This window comes from Porites lutea, chromosome 3 (genome assembly GCF_958299795.1).
Source record: "Porites lutea chromosome 3, jaPorLute2.1, whole genome shotgun sequence".
Classification (NCBI taxonomy): Eukaryota; Metazoa; Cnidaria; class Anthozoa; order Scleractinia; family Poritidae; genus Porites; species Porites lutea.
The window spans coordinates 95,001-113,293 of record NC_133203.1 but is presented as its reverse complement, the minus strand read 5'-3'; the positions used below and the strand labels follow the sequence as shown (position 1 = coordinate 113,293).

Here is an 18,293-nt window from a genome sequence, read left to right as displayed (position 1 = left end):
GGGTCGATACCCAAGGAACCCGCTTTGTCCAAGAGACTTTTAGATAATGCCGCATCAAAGCAACACCGTAAAAAAAGCTTAACCAGGAGCAAACCGTGTGTTACACAATCGAAAGCCATGTACAGATTTACGAATAACCACTTTCTTATTATCTAGACCGACGCTCCAATCCTCTATTAGACACAGGAGTGTGCCCTCGCAACTATAATTATTGCAAGATACAGATGTATTTCCCTTCAGTTATATAAACATTTTAATAAACTTCAGAAACTTGTCTCGCACAAGTCATATCGAGTAGTACAGAACCAGGAGTAGATATCACAGTGCCCCCAACCACCTCCCCCATGCTGTTCCATACTGTATTGTCTTGCATGTTCCGCTTTTATCTCGTCAGGAAAACGCTACTAACAAGACAGACTTTGATTGAACTTTAAAAACTGCAATCAGATCAATAACAAGCAACGTCCAAAATCACTATTGTCATTTATATTCTTCATCGTATTTCTGTTCATATAATTATTACGTTCATTAACAGTTCTATAAATACCACTTACCGTTGATAATTTGTTAAATAAATTATAGAAAATTTCATTTTATGACTCATTAAATGCATAATTTTCTGCTTCGAAGTATCTTAAAGGCCATACAATATTTGTTAATAAATATCTGTACAACAGAACATAAATAATATATTTTCGTACTTACAAATAGGGCAAATTCAAAAATAAACTGAGGTACGTAATGAATAAATAAAGCAATTTATAAAATATTTACATGAAGTGATTATACGAATATTCCATTTATTTATCACTTCATCTTCATATTTCCAGGATATATTACGCAACTTTATGACCAGCTCCTAGTTACCTTGCTAGCTCACTTGGTTAGAGCGCCCGCTCACCGGTATCGCAGAGCCGGGTCAGGGTACGAATACCGGCAAGCTTGAATTTTTTTGGCTTTCTTTTCGCAACTGCACAAATTGAGTCTTTCACTGAAATGATCCTCTTTACAATTAGACAGACCTATTTCGATATTTTAAAATTCATACATGACTCTGACGGGTGGAGGAATAAAAAATGACTTCTTTCGTTTTATTTCCTCAAGCCTCGGTGCCAAGTCTGAATATTAACATACCGAAATTGGTCTATTGCGATATTACATAAATACCTCATCAATATCATTAAACAAATAAATATTAACAAGTTTGTTTCAATAACAGAAGCCATCCAACCCACTCGTGAATTCTGACATAAAATGACTGACCCATTTTGGATGAATATTTCATTTTCAGCTGATTGAGTGAAACAAAGGTTTTGACGTTTCTGTCTTATTGCGCCACAGCAAAGGTCAAATAGATCTATTTTGGATTTATACAGTTCGCGCAAAAACTTCAAGATTATCTGTTATTGCAATTGGCATTACCCCATGGTTATCAAGCTGTATTCCTTAGGACAGCTTCTGTAGCTAAAGGAAAGTTAAAGAAAGTTGATAGTATTACAAGGAGGAATAAGTTTTGGAATTGTTCAACGGACTGCTGGCGCTAGAATACACCAACCTTCTGTTGGTAATTAATAAATTCTATGACGGAACATAAAAATGACAAAAATTAAATTCTTAGAAAATACAACTGGCGTGTTGATTTTGTGTACTACAACCAATTGAAAGAAAATATGACTAACAAAAAATGGGCAATCAATATTTTGTCATGACAGGTGTATTACACAAGCAATGTATATGCAAATGTTCCAGTACGTACTCTGATAAATTACTTGCAATTACAAAAAAACATTAGCAGATTATCAATGTTTAGAGCACAGGCCCTATTTTTGGAGTATTTTGCTCACTGTATACTCGTTTTCTTGGAGGAGGCTAGCTTAAGCTTAAGGCCAGTCACTGTTGCAGGCTTTACTGCAATACCCTCCACTTTTTCTTTATAAACTTTCCTTTTTGTCTCTTCATAAATCTGTTTCGCAATTAACTGCTGTTCTTTTCTCCAGAACACAAGGAAGTCAGAACTAAACCTTGCCCAGAGCTCAAAGAATTCTTGTGGTGGAACACATGAAGCAGAGGGTTTACCACTGAAGAACTGCCAAAGACAAATGTATCTGACAAGTAAAAGGTGACTTGTTAGAATACTAATAGATAATGTTTCTAAGGCTATGTTGACACTATACTGGAGAGCAGCTCTAACCATACCAGATAGGCCTTCTGTTCACACATAAGAAACGTGATTTTGATGTGATTCTTGAAACGGAGTAAAGTACTGATCTCTAAAGTGTAGAGTCACATACCTGACTCCAGACCATCCTAACATGCAGCTAACATGTAGCTAATTTAACATTATTGTAACATGCCGGGCGTTTTGTTTGTGTTTAACTCCCTACCTTTTCTTACATTCTGTTAGCACTTGATCCTGCTCTGCTACCTCTGCCCGACTCTGCTCCACAAATGAATTCATCACATAACTAAAAGGCTGCTGCAGATGCTCTTCACTTTCTTTCAACACCTTGGAGAGTTTTCTTTCACAGATATCAAGTTCTTCCTTCAAGTGCTTAATTTCACCTTCTATGTCTTCAAATGTCACTTGAGATGCTGCTTTTAGGTCAGCTGGTTCTGGCAGTGGAAACTTACAACTTACAGTTCCTGCATTCTACAGGAGAGAAGAAAGGAGGAAGCTTGTGAGCAAAAACACGTCATCGTAAATTAAGTAAAAACTTTTTGAGCCAGACCAATCTTTGTAGGAAAGTTCATGCAGTAGGCTCGTTTACTTGCCACTGTTCAGGAAATGCAAAGACCGGACCTGGGAGACAGTGGAAAGTAAGCCTACTCATGCAGTATCCCAGCTCATATAGAGCTCATCAGCTGCAGTGTCTACAGTAGTTGACAACAAAAAAAGTTATCGCTGCATTTCAATTGCTATTTTTAAACTTGACTGTGTAAAATTGTGAGGGTCATGAGTTGAACAGTATTTACACTACTGTGAAGTGATTTTTGTACTCCTTTAAGAACTTAAGTGTACTGTGCTATAAATCTGTAGTGTAATCTACTGTATTGCCTTGTATTGTATTTCATTACATGTACATTTCACTATGCCAATAACTTACCTTGTCAAACCTGTTAATATAGGTGGTGACAAGGTAATGTAGTAGGTTGGATGAATTGCTTTTACATTTCACATCCTTAAGTTTGGGTAAAATATCCAGCTCAAAACCATCTGCTTGACCACGAGAAACATTTCCTCCATTCATGTAGTTTCCAAATGCAAGAACCAAGCCTAAAATACTGGTCACCTCTTTACTTGTCTTGAGCATCTGTTGGTTAAGATCCATTGTATCACATTAAGCTTTTTTTAGAATTTTAACAATGTTGTAAGATAATAACTAACGCATCAGTGAGTCCTAAGAGAGCCTTGTTATGGGCAGCAGAGCTAGCTCCTATTCCACAACTTGTACTATAACAAACAGGCCCCAGTTGTTTAAAAAGTGGATAACGTTAACCACTGGATAAATCTCTATCTGGTGGATAGCGCAATTGGTTTCTCTAATATTTATCCGCTGGATAGTGCTAACTAACGTTTGAACAACCGGGGCCAGATCAGTAAAGTGTAGCCTCTGGTCACCAGCACTGGTCAACAGCACTGCGCTAACAATGAAACCAGGGCCATAGCAAGACTTCAGAACAAGATGAGGCAACTTTTGAGCACCAAAGGCGCGAGCTGCTAGGGGGTCTGGGGGCATGCCCCCCCAGAAAATTTTGAAATATAGAGGCTCAGAAATGCTCTTGTAAGCATTTTCTGTGGCATTTTTCTGCAGAAAAGTCAATCTTGGGCAAGTGTAGAACTTCACTTTTTTATTGCTTAGAGATACTGGTGCCAAGTTAACTACCATCTGCATTTTAAAGCATTCAAATGTTGTAGCACGTATGATAACAATAAAATCAATCACAAGAGTAGCCAACATTTATGGATTTTATACTGTAAATAATTAGGAGAGGTCTTAGGTAACACTTTTTTTGAAGTTCGTTCTTAGATGATATACAGAATCACGCTCACTTATCAATTATCTGTTTCGATACACTCTTGCTTATGTTCTTCAACTTTGAGACAGCCATGTCATAATATTGCCATCTCTTATACTTGTAAGACTAAGAAGTCACTAACTTTCACGATTAAGAGTAGTAACGGCTTCTCCCTTAACAGTTAGAAAAGTGAAAGTTTTTTGCCCGTCTGAAAGCTAAGGCAATCCGTATGTGGCCACAGGCATCCCATTTTTTTGAAAACAGAACTGCTGTCAATTTCTGTTTGTTTATGAATGTACCCTAAAGCAAGCTGGTTCAGCCTCTTATTAGCCATACTTGTTCGGGACCAGGTTTTAAGCCTTCTCAGTGAGCTGAAGTTTCTTAAAAAAAAAAAGGCCAAAATCAAGACGAGGCAACTCATGCTAGCTACGGCCCTGGAAACTCTGTAAGTTCCCTTGCCTTGAAGGGTGATAGGTTGAGGAAGAAAAATTTCACTTCCCTCTCTAAGCCACAGCAATCTTATTGCCATCACAACCCACATCCACGGTAATTTGAATCAATTTGACATGAAGATAGCTTTGACATAGCCTAACTCAGGCTGTAATTATTTAACTTGAGTTCAGTAATGAACATGCCATTAAAAATTTAGTTACCTCACAAATCAATCTGAAATTAGTGAGTTTCTGCCCCATTTCTGACAGTGAATCCGTTACTGTTGTTCTCAACATCATGCAAAACAGTCGTTCTTCATAGCAGCTAATTGTTGACAAGTCCTTGAAGAACTGTTCTGGTCTGTCAAGTACCGCATCACAATTTTTCTCACAGAAAGAAGAAATTGTACGAAGTTCCTCTTCTGTTGGCCTCTATAATAAAATAAGCAAAGAGTTCTTATGAACCTTGATCCACTGGAATAGTATATAATATCCTCATACATAAGGAATGACAGAATTTCCTGCTCCTTTTGCACTTTTCGTCAACCGTAGGTAAAAAATTTTGGCTGATAAAAGTAAACAAAAAAGCATTTTTCTGGAAATTCGAAACTCAATTGGCTCCTAGAATTGTGGCTAGGGCTCCTAACTTTCTATTCTAGGAGTCCAAAGGGCTCTAAAAAATTTTCTTAGGCAGCAGCATTGAAGCAATTCATTTCACATGGGATATTTCTCGTTTCTTTCTTATAAAATTATGTTAAGTTTAATTCATTTCAATTCATTTCTTCACAAGAAATTGCCTGTTGCATTGATCAAAATAATGGAAAGTCCCCCAGATGATCACATTATGAAATGGGTTTTACTAGTCCCCATTACTTACAATTTCGAAGAGTGAGCTCAAAGTTTCTTGATCTAGAATAGATGTGTTAACATTATACAATGCATCTTTTATCTCATCCATTTCAACATGAAGACTTCTCAGGAATATTCCCACAGCCTGTGATCTCTTGTTGTCCAACAAATGGATAACTCTTTGTTTTCTTTTGTTTGAGGATGTGGAAGACAGAAGCTTCCCATCAGTTTTTCTCTCAACCTTTGCAAACATTTTGGCAAGGTCACTGACATTGATTTCTGGCTCTTCAAGTGATGCCCAGACAGTTGAGCTACACTTTTTTTCTCCATCACCCACTTGATTCAGTTGGATGCGTTTCCAAAACAGTGGTTTCATGGGAGATGCTAAATTTACCAACCAGAAAAAATGAAACAAACATAATTAAAAACAACTAGGTAATATGTGGACCAACAGCAAGATTAACAGTATGGCTGGGTAAGTTAGGTGTTTGTGATTCAATCTTTAGAGAGGGGAAAAGGATGATATGAGTAAAATATCATATAACTTTAATCATAACATTTGAATGAACTTTTTGTTGCCCTCTACCCACCAAGAGTTCTTTTAAAATACTTTCACAACCTTCAGGGTTTTAGAAAAACAGGGTAGAAAGGCAAAAACAGAAAGAAGGGGAGAAAGAAAGAATGAAGGTCAGGAATTGACAGAAAAACGTCATAATTTTGTTCAAAAAACTATCTGAATACCAAAGCTTCATAAAGAGAGGAAAGTCCTCAACTTGTAAATAGGGAGTTCTTCGTGGCTAGACAAAGCCCTGGCAACAATTTTTTAAAACTACCTTAAAACAACATTTTTTGACAAACCCTTCCAAGGAAAAAGGGAGCTTTATTCTTATAGGGGCAGCCATCACCTCTAACCCTAATCTATCCACAGTAAAAAAGCCCACTTTCACTGAAAAATTAATAATAATAATAAATTAATAAACAGGAAGCAGATCTAAATGTGAAAAATAATTAAATAATTTACTTAGTACCTGGAGCGATGGGTTTTTTCCTGCAGACTGATAGTTTTCTTGCAACAGAAAGCTTTAAAAATGTTGGCATGGGAGGGGGAGGTGGAGGGGGAGCAGGAGGAAGAGAGCAGGCTGACACTCCTAAGGGTGGTGGTGGAGGTACATGCATGGGAGGAGGAGGTGGTGGAGGAGGAGGGGGAGGGGGAGGGGGAGTAGGAGAAACATCTGATGTAGGTTGCACAGGTGGTAAAACAGAAGAAACTTGATTCTTAGCATGGTTCTCAGTAGGGGTGGAAGTAACATGTGTGAGTGCAGGTTGTGATGGTGGACAAGGAAGTGGTGGTGGATGGTGCATGTAACTTGATAAAGAAGGGCTTGAGGGTGGTGTTCTGGTTACTGGCAGTCCAACACCAGGATACATTGTAGCACAGCTGCCAACAACTGACTGATTTCCTTGATCACACACAATAACAATACATGAGACCTAAGAAAAAAGAATTAACATATAACTCACCTTCTGAACGTCAGATTTCACGTGACTTTTGATGACCTTTGCTGTAAACAAACCCCAAAAGTTTGGACATTCGTTCTCTGCCACATACTGTATATCCCTTTCACTGTTTGAAACTCGAACAGTTTAAGGTTCACAAATATCTAAGCAGAAGAATAAGTCGTAAGAGCGATTTTAAGGCCAAGAGCATGGCAGAACTGAAGGAACAAGGAGTGCTTGTAGTGGAAATTCCCGCCTCGGCCGCTAAAATGGTTTTAACATTGGAACTAAACCTTGAAAGAAATAAAACTGGTGATGTGGGCAAATTTCATACATACATGATCATAGGTGTACGGGAAATTTTTTGCCAGGGGGGGCGGTAAACCATTTGCCCAAAAAAGTCTCTCAAGTTGCCCAAATTTTTCCGAAAGAGTCGAAAAGAAATGAGGGCCATATTGCAACAACATAGGCCGTCCTGGCATATGAAGGTGGCTTCCCCCGCCTATTACCTATTTTACTTCAGCAATGATTCCCGGCACGGGAACCTTACAAAATCATTCACAGGAGCTTTTTTCTCCAATACGGTCGTCTCGATGTTCGTGAAGTTTAAGCAAAACCTTGAGAGCGTTATCGAGATATTTTGGAATGAAGTTTTTATTATTAGAAATACGGTAAGAACAGGAAAATCTTGATTTTTGGCCGTTATCTGTAGGAAATGAAGCGCTTTTGACCTGCAATCACCTCATAGTAGTTTTAATCTTTTTAAAGACATGTGTGAAAGATCGTGGGGATAGCTCTGCTTGATTGCTAGAATCGAAAGAAGGATTTGATTAGTATGTATCGAGACACTCTTGTTAGCGGTTTTGTAAACATTTTGGTCTACTTTAACAAATTAGCGAATAATTTTAAACCACTCGATAGATTTTTTAAAAGAATGAAAATTCTTCTCGTAATTCAAACTGAGAATTAGTCAGCCACTTCTTCATTTTCATACCCATTGCTAAATGCTATCTGCCATACTCTGTTCTTCGAGTAGAGATGATTCTAGAAAGTTATGCGAAAGTTTATTTTAATCAATTCACGACTGGAAATAGCCCATTCCAGTTAGTGCAGTGCAGTATAGTGCCCAACAAAAAAAACTGCAAATATGTAAATTACTCATCACATGCTAGGCAACCACTGTAATGTAACTGGATTATTACGCCGACTTCAGGTTAATATTCAGGTCTTTAAAATAATTAAATAAACATGGAGACCTCTTTAAAAACTGGCTTTGCCCAAATTTTCTCTCGCTGCCCAAAAAATCTGAGTTGCCCAAAATTTGGGGGGGACTGCAGCCCCCCTCGCCCCCCCCCCGGCCCGTACACCTATGTACATGATTCACATTTCAAAAATCATGATCACACATGATCACCAGTCTATTAATTTTCAATCCATTTTCCCTAGATAGAGACCGTTTGGCCATTTGTTGTTTGACATTATACTTTTCAATTGTATATTACGGCAAACAGGGACTCGACACTTTTGATGACAGCAATATTGATGGTATTTGCTAAATGAAGTTGAATCGAGAGGATGTTCACATATCTGCAGGAGGCAGCGCACTATACTTCAGGCAACATAAGCATAAGATTACTTATATTTAAGCTTGTAAAAGGCAGTCAAGACGAAAATGTAAGCACACTGCAGTATCATGAATTATAAGTGTGTCTGCATCATTAGTTTCATTTTTTTCAAGTTAAGATCCACTGTGCAAAACCATTCTTTCAAATGAAGAGGAGATTTCCATGCACTTGTTGAAACTCCATGTTCCAGCAAATATTTTTTCTGTTTTACCACACTCGAGGCGGTTAAAGTCACTCCTGTTCTTCTGCTTTGACCTTTTGAACCTTAAACTATTCAATTTTCAAGCAGCAAAAGGGAAGGAAAATATATAAGTTAACGTGAACTTGAAATTCTGACTCTAAGTTCGGACAAGTACAGTATGTGGCAGAGAATAGATGTCTGAACTTTCAGGGTTTGTTTATAGAAAAGGTCATGTGAAACTACATGTGAAATCTCAGAAGCTCAGATGGTGAATTAACAAAATGATACCAAGAATACAACCAAGTATTGTCAGCAGCAGTCGAGATTAAAATACCAAGTTCACAAACTTTATGTATTCATTTTTTAACTTAAAAGACAAGAAGAGTGAGAAGAGGCATCTGTGTTTTGCCTTCACAAGTTCAAGTTCAAGTTTATTAAAAACACTTTGGATATATGCCATAATTAATCCTTGCCCACAAAGTAGCCAATAGCTAATCAAGCCGGGAAGGAAAGGTAAAAAAAGTTACAATAATAGGGCTGAAACATAACAACAAAGTTAAACAGATACATGAACATCAACATATTAAATTAACAAGACAGAGACTACATATATTTCAAATAGGTTAATGAAACAAGGTATGAAAGAAATTAACCTGAAAATTAAATGTTTACTTTTGAGTTGTTTGCTTTTCCAGACATAATTATAACATAATTTTAACCACATTCTACTCGCTCAAAGCACATGTCCAATCACTCAGAGCACACAAATTCAAATTCAAACTCCACCCTGATGACACAAGTTAATGTTTAAATAATAAATCTGGTAATCATAGAATTCTATACATAGATTTGCTTGAGTTTTTGTTTCTCCACAGAGGAAACTTTGTTCTTATTACAAGAACTGAATTACATGATAGATCTTAGCAAAATGACTAATATAATGTTAGCAAAGATGTTAGGGAAACAACTCATAAAATGACTTGAACAACTGACCTAACATTTTATTGAAACATTTAAGATGTTTGCGAAGCTTGTTGGCAGAATAACCAATATTATTTTAGATTGAGCCATCAGCTACTCCATTTCTAGGCTAAATTACTTAACTTTCAGGGTTGTCCCTTCCCCCTGTTTTTACCACTGACTTTCCAATGAAATGGAAAGGAAAATTGTATTTCAGTTTAATACTATGTTCAGAGCTTTTTTGAATGGTTTTGTCTGAAAACAGGGGTGTGAAGCAACCACAACAGTATGAACCACAACACAAATAGCACTCGACCATTAGTCTTCAGATAGCCTGAGAAAGCAGCTGAAATATTGTGACGTCACCTCTGGTTTCCCTGCAAAAAGATATGTCATCACCCAGATCAGGGAGGTGCTTCTGATTGGTCACGCCACAACAAAAATTTACAGCAACCAATCAGAAGCACTACCCAGATCTAGGAAGTGAAATAATCAGAGCTAGGAGAGAAAGGAAATTGAGAATCAACCTAGGTTAAAAGATTTTAACCGGAAGATATTAATTTTGACTTGTAACAGTGACATGTCACCTGTATAGAATTTCTGCACTTGTTTCTAAGACATCATTTTGCTGGGAGACCAGTGGTGGCGTCACGAAATGTTGGCTGTTTTCACATGCTACTCTTCAGTTGGTAATCAAAGAGAAAGGGGGAGCTGTATGCAGTGTAAAATAGAGCCAAAGTGTTTACCTGAGCTCCACAACTAGTACTGCCACCCTGCAGGGAGCAAAAGAAAGTGGCCATGCATTGTAGAGAGGTGGCCGTTTAATAGAGGAGGCTCGACTGTACGATTACAAGCACTAAAAACAAAAATGATCTCCTATATCTACTGCCACTCGTATAAAGCATTCGTAAGAAGTCAGTTTCGATAATTCCGGATCTAACGTTTATTGTAAACGTTAGTCTTGCACTGAAGGCTGTTATCTAATGTTCCGAAGACAGAAAATAGGACAGGGTGAACTTTACAAAAAGATTTAGGTTAATGGTGAGCTTATCAGCTTACCTGAATTTTCCAAAATTTACCGTTCCATTTTGTTCACAGTATCGAGAACATCCTTCTTTTCACGTCCCTTCCGCCTTCGTCCCTCCCCACCATTTTCCTGAAGCTATTCATTTAGAGCGGGGCATTCAAGTAAGCCAGCGGTTGCTCACAATATGAGGTAAGTATGTCGTGTTTCCTTACACACCACGAACGGTCCCCTTTATCCGCCCTAGTCCCCTGTGCTGGACTCCCCGCTCGGTTACATGCACGGGCGGGGTACTTCCTTACGAGAGGCTAATGGGGATGTACCGCTGGATGGGGTCGCATTTTCCATAGAGTTACTAGAATGGGGTCTCACATTTTCGGCTTTTTTAGGGTAAGAAAGTTTTTCATATTTACGGTTATCAAACGTACCAGAATGTTTGTACCGCAGATGAAAAGTAAAGTGTTCTTCGTTCAATGTAAAACATCAGGCAATTCATAAAAATAGAAAGTGACTAAGTTGGGATGGCGAAAATTACATATTTGCCCAAAAGTGACAGGGAACATCACAACCTGTGGAGTTGAAAAGCAACTTAGCGAGTTGAAGGTAGATAAAGCGTATGGCCCGGATGGAATTCCACCCTGGTTTTTAAAGGAGAATGCCCATGAAATATCAAAGGTTCTTACTGATATATATCAAGATTGTATTGATACCGGAACTGTGCCTATCCAATGGAAACACGCCAACGTATGCGCTATTCACAAGAAAGGAAAGAAATCGGATCCTTCAAATTATAGGCCCGTGTCACTTACTTGCATCGCATCAAAGGTACTTGAGCATATTGTACACAGCCATGTTATGAAGCATCTTTCACGATATGGAGTGCTCACTGATTGTCAACATGGCTTTAGAGCGAAACGATCAACAGAAACACAGCTCATATGTACCATTCATGATATAGCAAGTGCTATCCAGTCTAACAAGACAATTCACGCCGCAATCCTTGATTTTTCAAAGGCATTCGACAAAGTTCCCCATCGCCGACTCTTGAAGAAACTTGATTATTACGGAATTCGTGGCCCACTACATAACTGGTTTGAATCGTTTCTAACACAGCGTACCCAGTCAGTGGTAATTGAGGGGGCATCATCTGCCCCTGTAGTTACGACATCTGGTGTTCCCCAAGGAACAGTCTTAGGACCGCTACTGTTCTTAATGTATATAAATGATTTACCTGATAGTCTTAACTCTACTGTTAGACTTTTTGCTGATGATGCATTGTTATATGGGACAATTTGTTGTGATGAAGACACAGCCGATCTCCAAGAGGACTTGTATAGATTAGAAGATTGGCAACAAAAGTGGAAGATGGAATTTAATCCTTCAAAGTGCAAGATCATGTGTTTTACAACCAAGAGAGATCCACCAAAGCGGGAATACGTATTCTGTGGACAAATCCTAGAAGAAGTGGAATCTCACCCTTAGCTGGGGGTAGTCCTCGATAACAAAATGAGGTGGTCACCACACATTGAAACAATCACATCTAGGGCAAATAAGGTCTTGGGACTTATCAAGCGACACCTGTGGAATTGTCCAAAGTCAGTGAAAGAAACCGTGTATATGACACTTGTGAGGCCAAAACTCCAGTATGCCTGTAGCGCATGGGACCCACATTACCAGAAAGATAAAGCCGCTCTAGAAAGGGTACAGCGGAAAGCAGCCCGCTTTGTCACTGGAAATTACGATCGAACAACGAGCGTGACCGAAATGCTGCAAGACCTACAGTGGGACACACTTGAAACAATGAGAAGACACGCAAGGCTCTCCACTATATACAAGATGTGCCACGGCCTCCTAGATGGGGATTGGGGGGTTTATTTGATAGCAAGCAAAGAAAGGAGAACCCGGGGAAGCCATGATTTTAAATTTATTGTACCGAAAGGACATAAAGATATTTTTAGATTTTCTTTTTTTCCCAGGACAATAACTGAATGGAAAAAACTTCCAGAAGAAACTGTTTCCAGCCAATCCCTCTGTATTTTTAAAAGCAAACTAATTTAGTTTTATTTTTTATCAGTAGTTTTTAATAGTTTTGTATATTTTAGTATAGTTTTATTTATTATTATCTTGGAGTTGGCGTGATGTCCCAAACGATTTTGCCGACATAACGATATTTAGATTTAGATTTAGATTTAGGATGGGGTCTATAATTGGCCACAGAATGTGTAGCAGCTCTGAGAGGCCAGCGGCACATGCCAAACAAAAATTAACCCAAGTAGCCCCACCGGAGTTACATGTTGTTCACTGTTGTTCACTGCGTTCTCTGCAAGCTCGTAGGAAGTAAGGGTTTGTGATAATTTTAAAAACGCCTGTGTAATGCAAAGCCTACTGTCAAACAATATGCAAAGTCTGTCGGTTCAATTCAAGGCGCGTCGAAGCGCACCTTGACGTGAAATACAGTAATAATTTGTATTTTGTTCTCACGTGTTTTGGGTCGTTGGCTGGTTCCTCGTTTCAGTAACTACGGCTGAAAGTTTCAGTCTCCGATTGAATACCTGCAATCGGCGACAAAATTGTTGAGACATTGTACTTAAATAGGGTAATTTCGGAGAACAAAAGAATCCGCACCCCTCCCCTGTCCCCTCCATTCAAAGTTGGGGTGTTTGGTGTTTTCTACAGGTAGCTAGAACAAGGGCACAACATTGCACGGAGGGGATGGGGGAGGAAAGCTATATTTCCTCCTTTTGAAGTTAATAAAACGTAAAAAAAACCAGTTTTGGGCGAAGTGTCTCAAATCATTTTGTCGCCGATTGTGACTTTGGAGTATATCCGTTCTTTTGCAGGGTACGAGCACTATAGCTTTGTTTTTCTAAGGATTTCTGAAATGTCCTAATGGCACTCTGGAACTGTTTTGAAGGAAAAACTTGATGCACAATTAAGATTCTCCTGGGACAACAGGGAAGATTCCCCTGGGACAAGACTCTTTGTGAGCATCAACACTCAAGAAATAAAACAAATGGGACATCTTCTTTGGGACGAGGCTCTGAGCATCAACACTCGGGAACAGGAGAAACAAAATAACCGGGAAGATGCCCTTGGGATGAGGCTGTTTAACCCTTTCACTGCCAATTGTGGCCAAAAAGGCAAAATTGCACAAAAATATCCTAATTTCATTTTGTAAAATTTTGAAAACAAATAATACCATGTGAAAGTACAGGCAGAGAACTTTCATTTGAATGGTCACATCATAGCATTTCGTCCACGGACTCAAAAGTTAGAGCCACCTTACAAAACTCGTCTATTCACTCTGGCAGCGAAAGGGTTAAGAGCATGGGCACTCGCGAAACAATACACCTGGGAAGATTCCCTTTGAACAATGCTCTTTGTATTTCGGGTGAAACAAGAGCTGAAAAATGCGTCTGCTCCCCGCAGGCTATGTGAGCAAGGACACTGGGGAAATAATACAACTGGGTAATTTCCTTCTGAAAATTCTTTTTGGAAACATGGACACTCTAGTTTCTTTTTTTGAATGTAAAGGAACATGAACATAGTTAATTACTTTCTCTAATTAAGATACTTTCTAAAGCACAAACTCATAGTAACATTTTCTCATTCTTTATCTCTATAGGTAACGGTTGAGTGGAATCACTTCCTTGATTTCTAGCCTTTTCTCCTTTGTCTACCCTGATGTTATTTCAGAGCACACACCACATCGGACTTTGGATGCTTCAGGGTTGCTGGGTAAAATTTATTGATCATGGTTATTATTTTTCCACTTGCAGGGTTGAAGAGAAGACTTGCATTACTCCGATCAAAAATTAACAACGGAGGTGGTGGGAATCCTGGTTTCTTTTGCGATCTGATTTCTTGTGGAAACTCAGTCAGATGGAGTGTATAGCCGTTGAAATATATTTTCCGTCAGCCGGTGACACTCAAACCGTTATCACAAAAGACATCAGAGAACGGAGAAACATAGGGATACTACTCTAATTTGGAGTACCTATGACATTGGAGTTTGGATGCTTTGCGACTGCTAATTACACTTTATTGAATCATCATGATTATTATTCTTCTACTTCCAGGGTTAAAGAGAAGACTCACATTACTCCAATCAAAAATTAACAACGGAGGTGGTGGGAATCCTAGTTTTTTTGCAATCTAATTTCTTATGGAAACTCAATGGAGTGTATGGCCGTTGAAACGTATTTTGCGTCAAACGGTGACACTCAAACCGTTATCACAAAAGACATCAGAGAACATAGAAACATAGGGATACCATTCTAATTCAGACTCTGTTCAAATTCACACTGATTATGGCAATGTAGAGAGGATAAGGCGCAACTCTAGTTTGGATGCTTTTCAAACGGGAAACACGTACTTTGCTTCAGACCAGAACCACTGCGGAAATGTGCCACCCCATTCTAGTAACTCTGTTGAAAATGCGAGCCCGTTATAGTCAATCCAGTCGTGAAAATTCGACCCCATCCAGCAGCACATCCCCATTAGCCTCTTATAAGGAAGTACTCCCTCAGGCTTCCTGGGTAGTAACATGCATGCTTTGTTAAGTACATAAGTGAAGGTTAACCTCTAATATCAGAATACTTTCCCCAGTCTAACTGGCACCAAGACTGTGTGCTTAATTAGGGATGTAGGTCAAGATTGACCAGTGATAGCAGTTTGTTGTGAAAGCCAGAAAATACATAGGTTGTCACAGATTGTACACTAGTTACTTAATGTACTTTACAGGGATGGTTCTTGGCAAGTCTCCCAAAAATAAACTTATTTGCTTTAACAGCGTCTTTTGTTGTTAAGTAGTGGAGTCAATTTAAAATTACCATTATTTGACAGTATGAACTCTCTATATTACTTCAGAAAATTGACATTAAAAATGTTTTGAATTAGTGTATCTTTGTTTTTAACCACACATCTGTAAGTTTACGTAATCATGTCATGCCCTTTGACAAAGCAGTTTGAAATGGGGGATCAGTAAAACAGGAGATTTATTTCTTTTCTGTGTGTACACTAAGTTTGCCAAAGTTTTAGCAAACACCTGAACTAACTTTCAAACATTTACATAGCTAAAATATCATTCACCTCAGATACAAGGCAAAGAATTGTTTTAAATTGTACAAATGTGAAAAAAAAAACATTAAACAAAGCTTACTGAGTCTACCAAAAATCAGTTACACCAGAGCCCCAAGGTTCATGATGTAACCAGATCTGAGCAATCAATTTTTCCTGATTGACTACTGGACATGATCCATGGATTGACCTTCGATTTAACCCTCCACCTTTTTCTTCAGTCAAGTGGTTAAAGAACACTAGGCAAGACCTTGCTTCTGGAGCAACCTTCAAAACATTATCATTATGGCATATCTCTCTAAGTAAAGGTTTATCATTTGGAATTGATGTGGGATCAACATCAGATTCATTTATTGATCGTGGAAAGATTGTTTCACCACCATTAGAAACAGAGTTCAAGTACAGCAAAAATGTTGCAGCACGCTTCATTTTCTTTCCCGCCATCATAAATTCAGAATCAAAATGAAGTTCATAGTTTTGATTTTCTGAGTATTTTGTGAGAGAAACAGGCTCTGCTAAATCCCAAGGCAAGCCAGAAAGGTTTCCAGCCAGCAGGGCTAGTTCCCTCAAAATCCACAAACTTGCGTCACTTTTGTTCCTCAGATAAAGTGATGTTGAGAAGCCACTATTTGCATCCTCTGTCAATTTACTCTCTGCTAAATTCAGTAATTTGAATTGGTGATATGTAGTTATGCAGTTCCTGAAAAACATTATTAATGGATTTTTCGCAAGAATAATGCACTTGGACATTCCATTTGATTTCTGACCTACAATTACAAACAGACAAAAATTATTATTACCAAGATGGTACTGGAAAGAACAGAAAAGTGGAGTCTAAGTATAAGCGTACCATTTGTTTTCTTAAAGCCATCATTGTCTTTTCAGACGTTGTGTCCATACTTGTTACCCCATTGTTAACTATGGAAGTTATGTGCAAGGCTATTTAATGCATATTTTTTCCCCTGCACTTTCCACTGATTGTAGTTGTACTCAAATAAAATTCAAATGTTACCACACTTCTAACAATGTTTTCAGATGATGAAACCAACGTGTATTTAACAGCCATTTACCCATCCTGAGGAGGAGGATGACCAATTAATCCAGATTTAACTGTATGCATGAAAACAAGTGTGTGTGTGTTTTAACATTCAAAAACTCATTTATAATTCATAAAGAAAAAACAGAAGAACTTTATGTTTAATGAGTGTCTTTGTACTTTTCAGAGGGGTGGATCCAGGATTTTTCTTATGAGTGGGTGCACGTCTAAGGAACTACCACTTTTACGGTGTTTAACATAAATTCTACAACCTTGTCTCACGTATTACTTCAACACCAATAAACCACCAACTTTTCTTTTGCAGAACATCAGTTCTATTAGAAAGCCGCAGGCCATCTCAGGGGGAGCTTTACTCCATGCACCCTTCCCCTAGATCCGCCCCTGCTTTACATCTATTTTTTTAGACCATTAAAACCCCAGATCTAAATATTTATAGTGCAAGAAGAGTTGATCTAAATCACAGATTTTGGGGCCATTCAAAAAATGTTGATGGAGCTCATTTTATAAACAGTACTTGTTTTATACTTTTGATTTTGTAGCTTCAAATCTCTCCTCCACAGACAGGGTGTCTAATGGGGGTCCTGATCTTGCATTTCTGCTCCTTTTCCATGACAATCCCGCATCCCAAACTTGTGTCATCAAGAAATGAATACCCTCCCAGACCCTGCACAGAGGCTCCCACTGAAATCACAAAAAAAGATAAGCAGCCTCATTAAAATAAGGGCTGCGAATAACAGAAAACGTTGTCACTGGTGATGATTTGATGGTGGAATATTTTTTCTGTAATATAACGCCCCAACAGTAGAATCTTCACTTTGTCAAGAAAAAAGAAAATCTTCTTTTGCACAATTTATTTTCCTGCCTCTTTCCAACCTTCTAGTGGCGGCACAAAAAGGCCTCTGAAGAGAGGAAAGGCTTCAACTGTGCTGATCACTGTAAATGCAGATTTTAAACCTACCCATAATTAATAACCCTTAGACATTGCTCATGAAGTCTCGATGACAGTGAAGGGTATAACATTTTATACAATTTTGTTCATCTTGGGCTTGCCCTTCAAGCAAGCTCGCTGGGGGCAGGCGAGTAAAACAGGGGACATGAGGGGATCGAGCTCTCGATTTCTGCGCTCCCTGTACCCTGTTACCATGTTTTCAAATCGAGTTACGGCTAAGGTAGGACAAGCATGCGATCTCAGTGAGCCAATATAATGAACAATAAAACAGTAACGGTGTGAGGAATAAATGCATTTGTGGGCGTAAATTTTCTATACACGCATACAAAAGTTACCGTGATAAAAATTGGAACTGAAGTAGTAGAGCTACTAGAGGATAATATTATGTTCTGCCGATAAAACCTCGCTGTTTAAACCTCGTTTGCCTTACCCCGTGAAAATACTTCTCTGTATGATTGACTCATCCAAAGGCCTGAACATTCTCTTTCAGAAGAAACCAAAACGTGACACATGAAGAGGATGAACAATACAATCATTTCGCTTCTATATTCTACATCATATTGGCTCGGCAAAAATTCTCGATCTGCAAATCTATGAATCAAACTAGTTCCCAGACTCTTTTTT

General features: G+C 38.5%; 2 protein-coding genes across 3 annotated transcripts; both read right to left on the bottom strand.

The window, feature by feature from the left end:
- Positions 1–1,658: 1,658 nt before the first annotated feature.
- LOC140930076 (formin-2-like) lies at positions 1,659–11,045 on the bottom strand. 2 transcript variants are annotated; one of them, XM_073379734.1, is made up of 7 exons: positions 10,620–11,045; positions 6,326–6,788; positions 5,326–5,681; positions 4,671–4,880; positions 3,105–3,311; positions 2,385–2,650; positions 1,659–2,105 (listed from the first exon to the last, which is right to left on the bottom strand). In XM_073379734.1, the coding sequence occupies exons 2-7, from the start codon at positions 6,723–6,725 to the stop codon at positions 1,841–1,843; spliced, it is 1,704 nt and encodes a 567-aa protein (XP_073235835.1). In that variant the 5' UTR covers positions 6,726–6,788; positions 10,620–11,045; the 3' UTR covers positions 1,659–1,840. The 2 variants fall into 2 exon arrangements, with proteins under 2 accessions (XP_073235835.1, XP_073235836.1); XM_073379735.1 differs by lacking the exon at positions 10,620–11,045 and adding an exon at positions 10,307–10,316.
- A 4,223-nt stretch (positions 11,046–15,268) lies between these two features.
- On the bottom strand, positions 15,269–16,491 carry LOC140932490 (transmembrane prolyl 4-hydroxylase-like). Its single transcript, XM_073382097.1, has one exon. It carries the CDS (start codon positions 16,411–16,413, stop codon positions 15,751–15,753), a length of 663 nt encoding a protein of 220 aa, XP_073238198.1. The 5' UTR covers positions 16,414–16,491; the 3' UTR covers positions 15,269–15,750.
- Between the last annotated feature and the right edge of the window lie 1,802 nt (positions 16,492–18,293).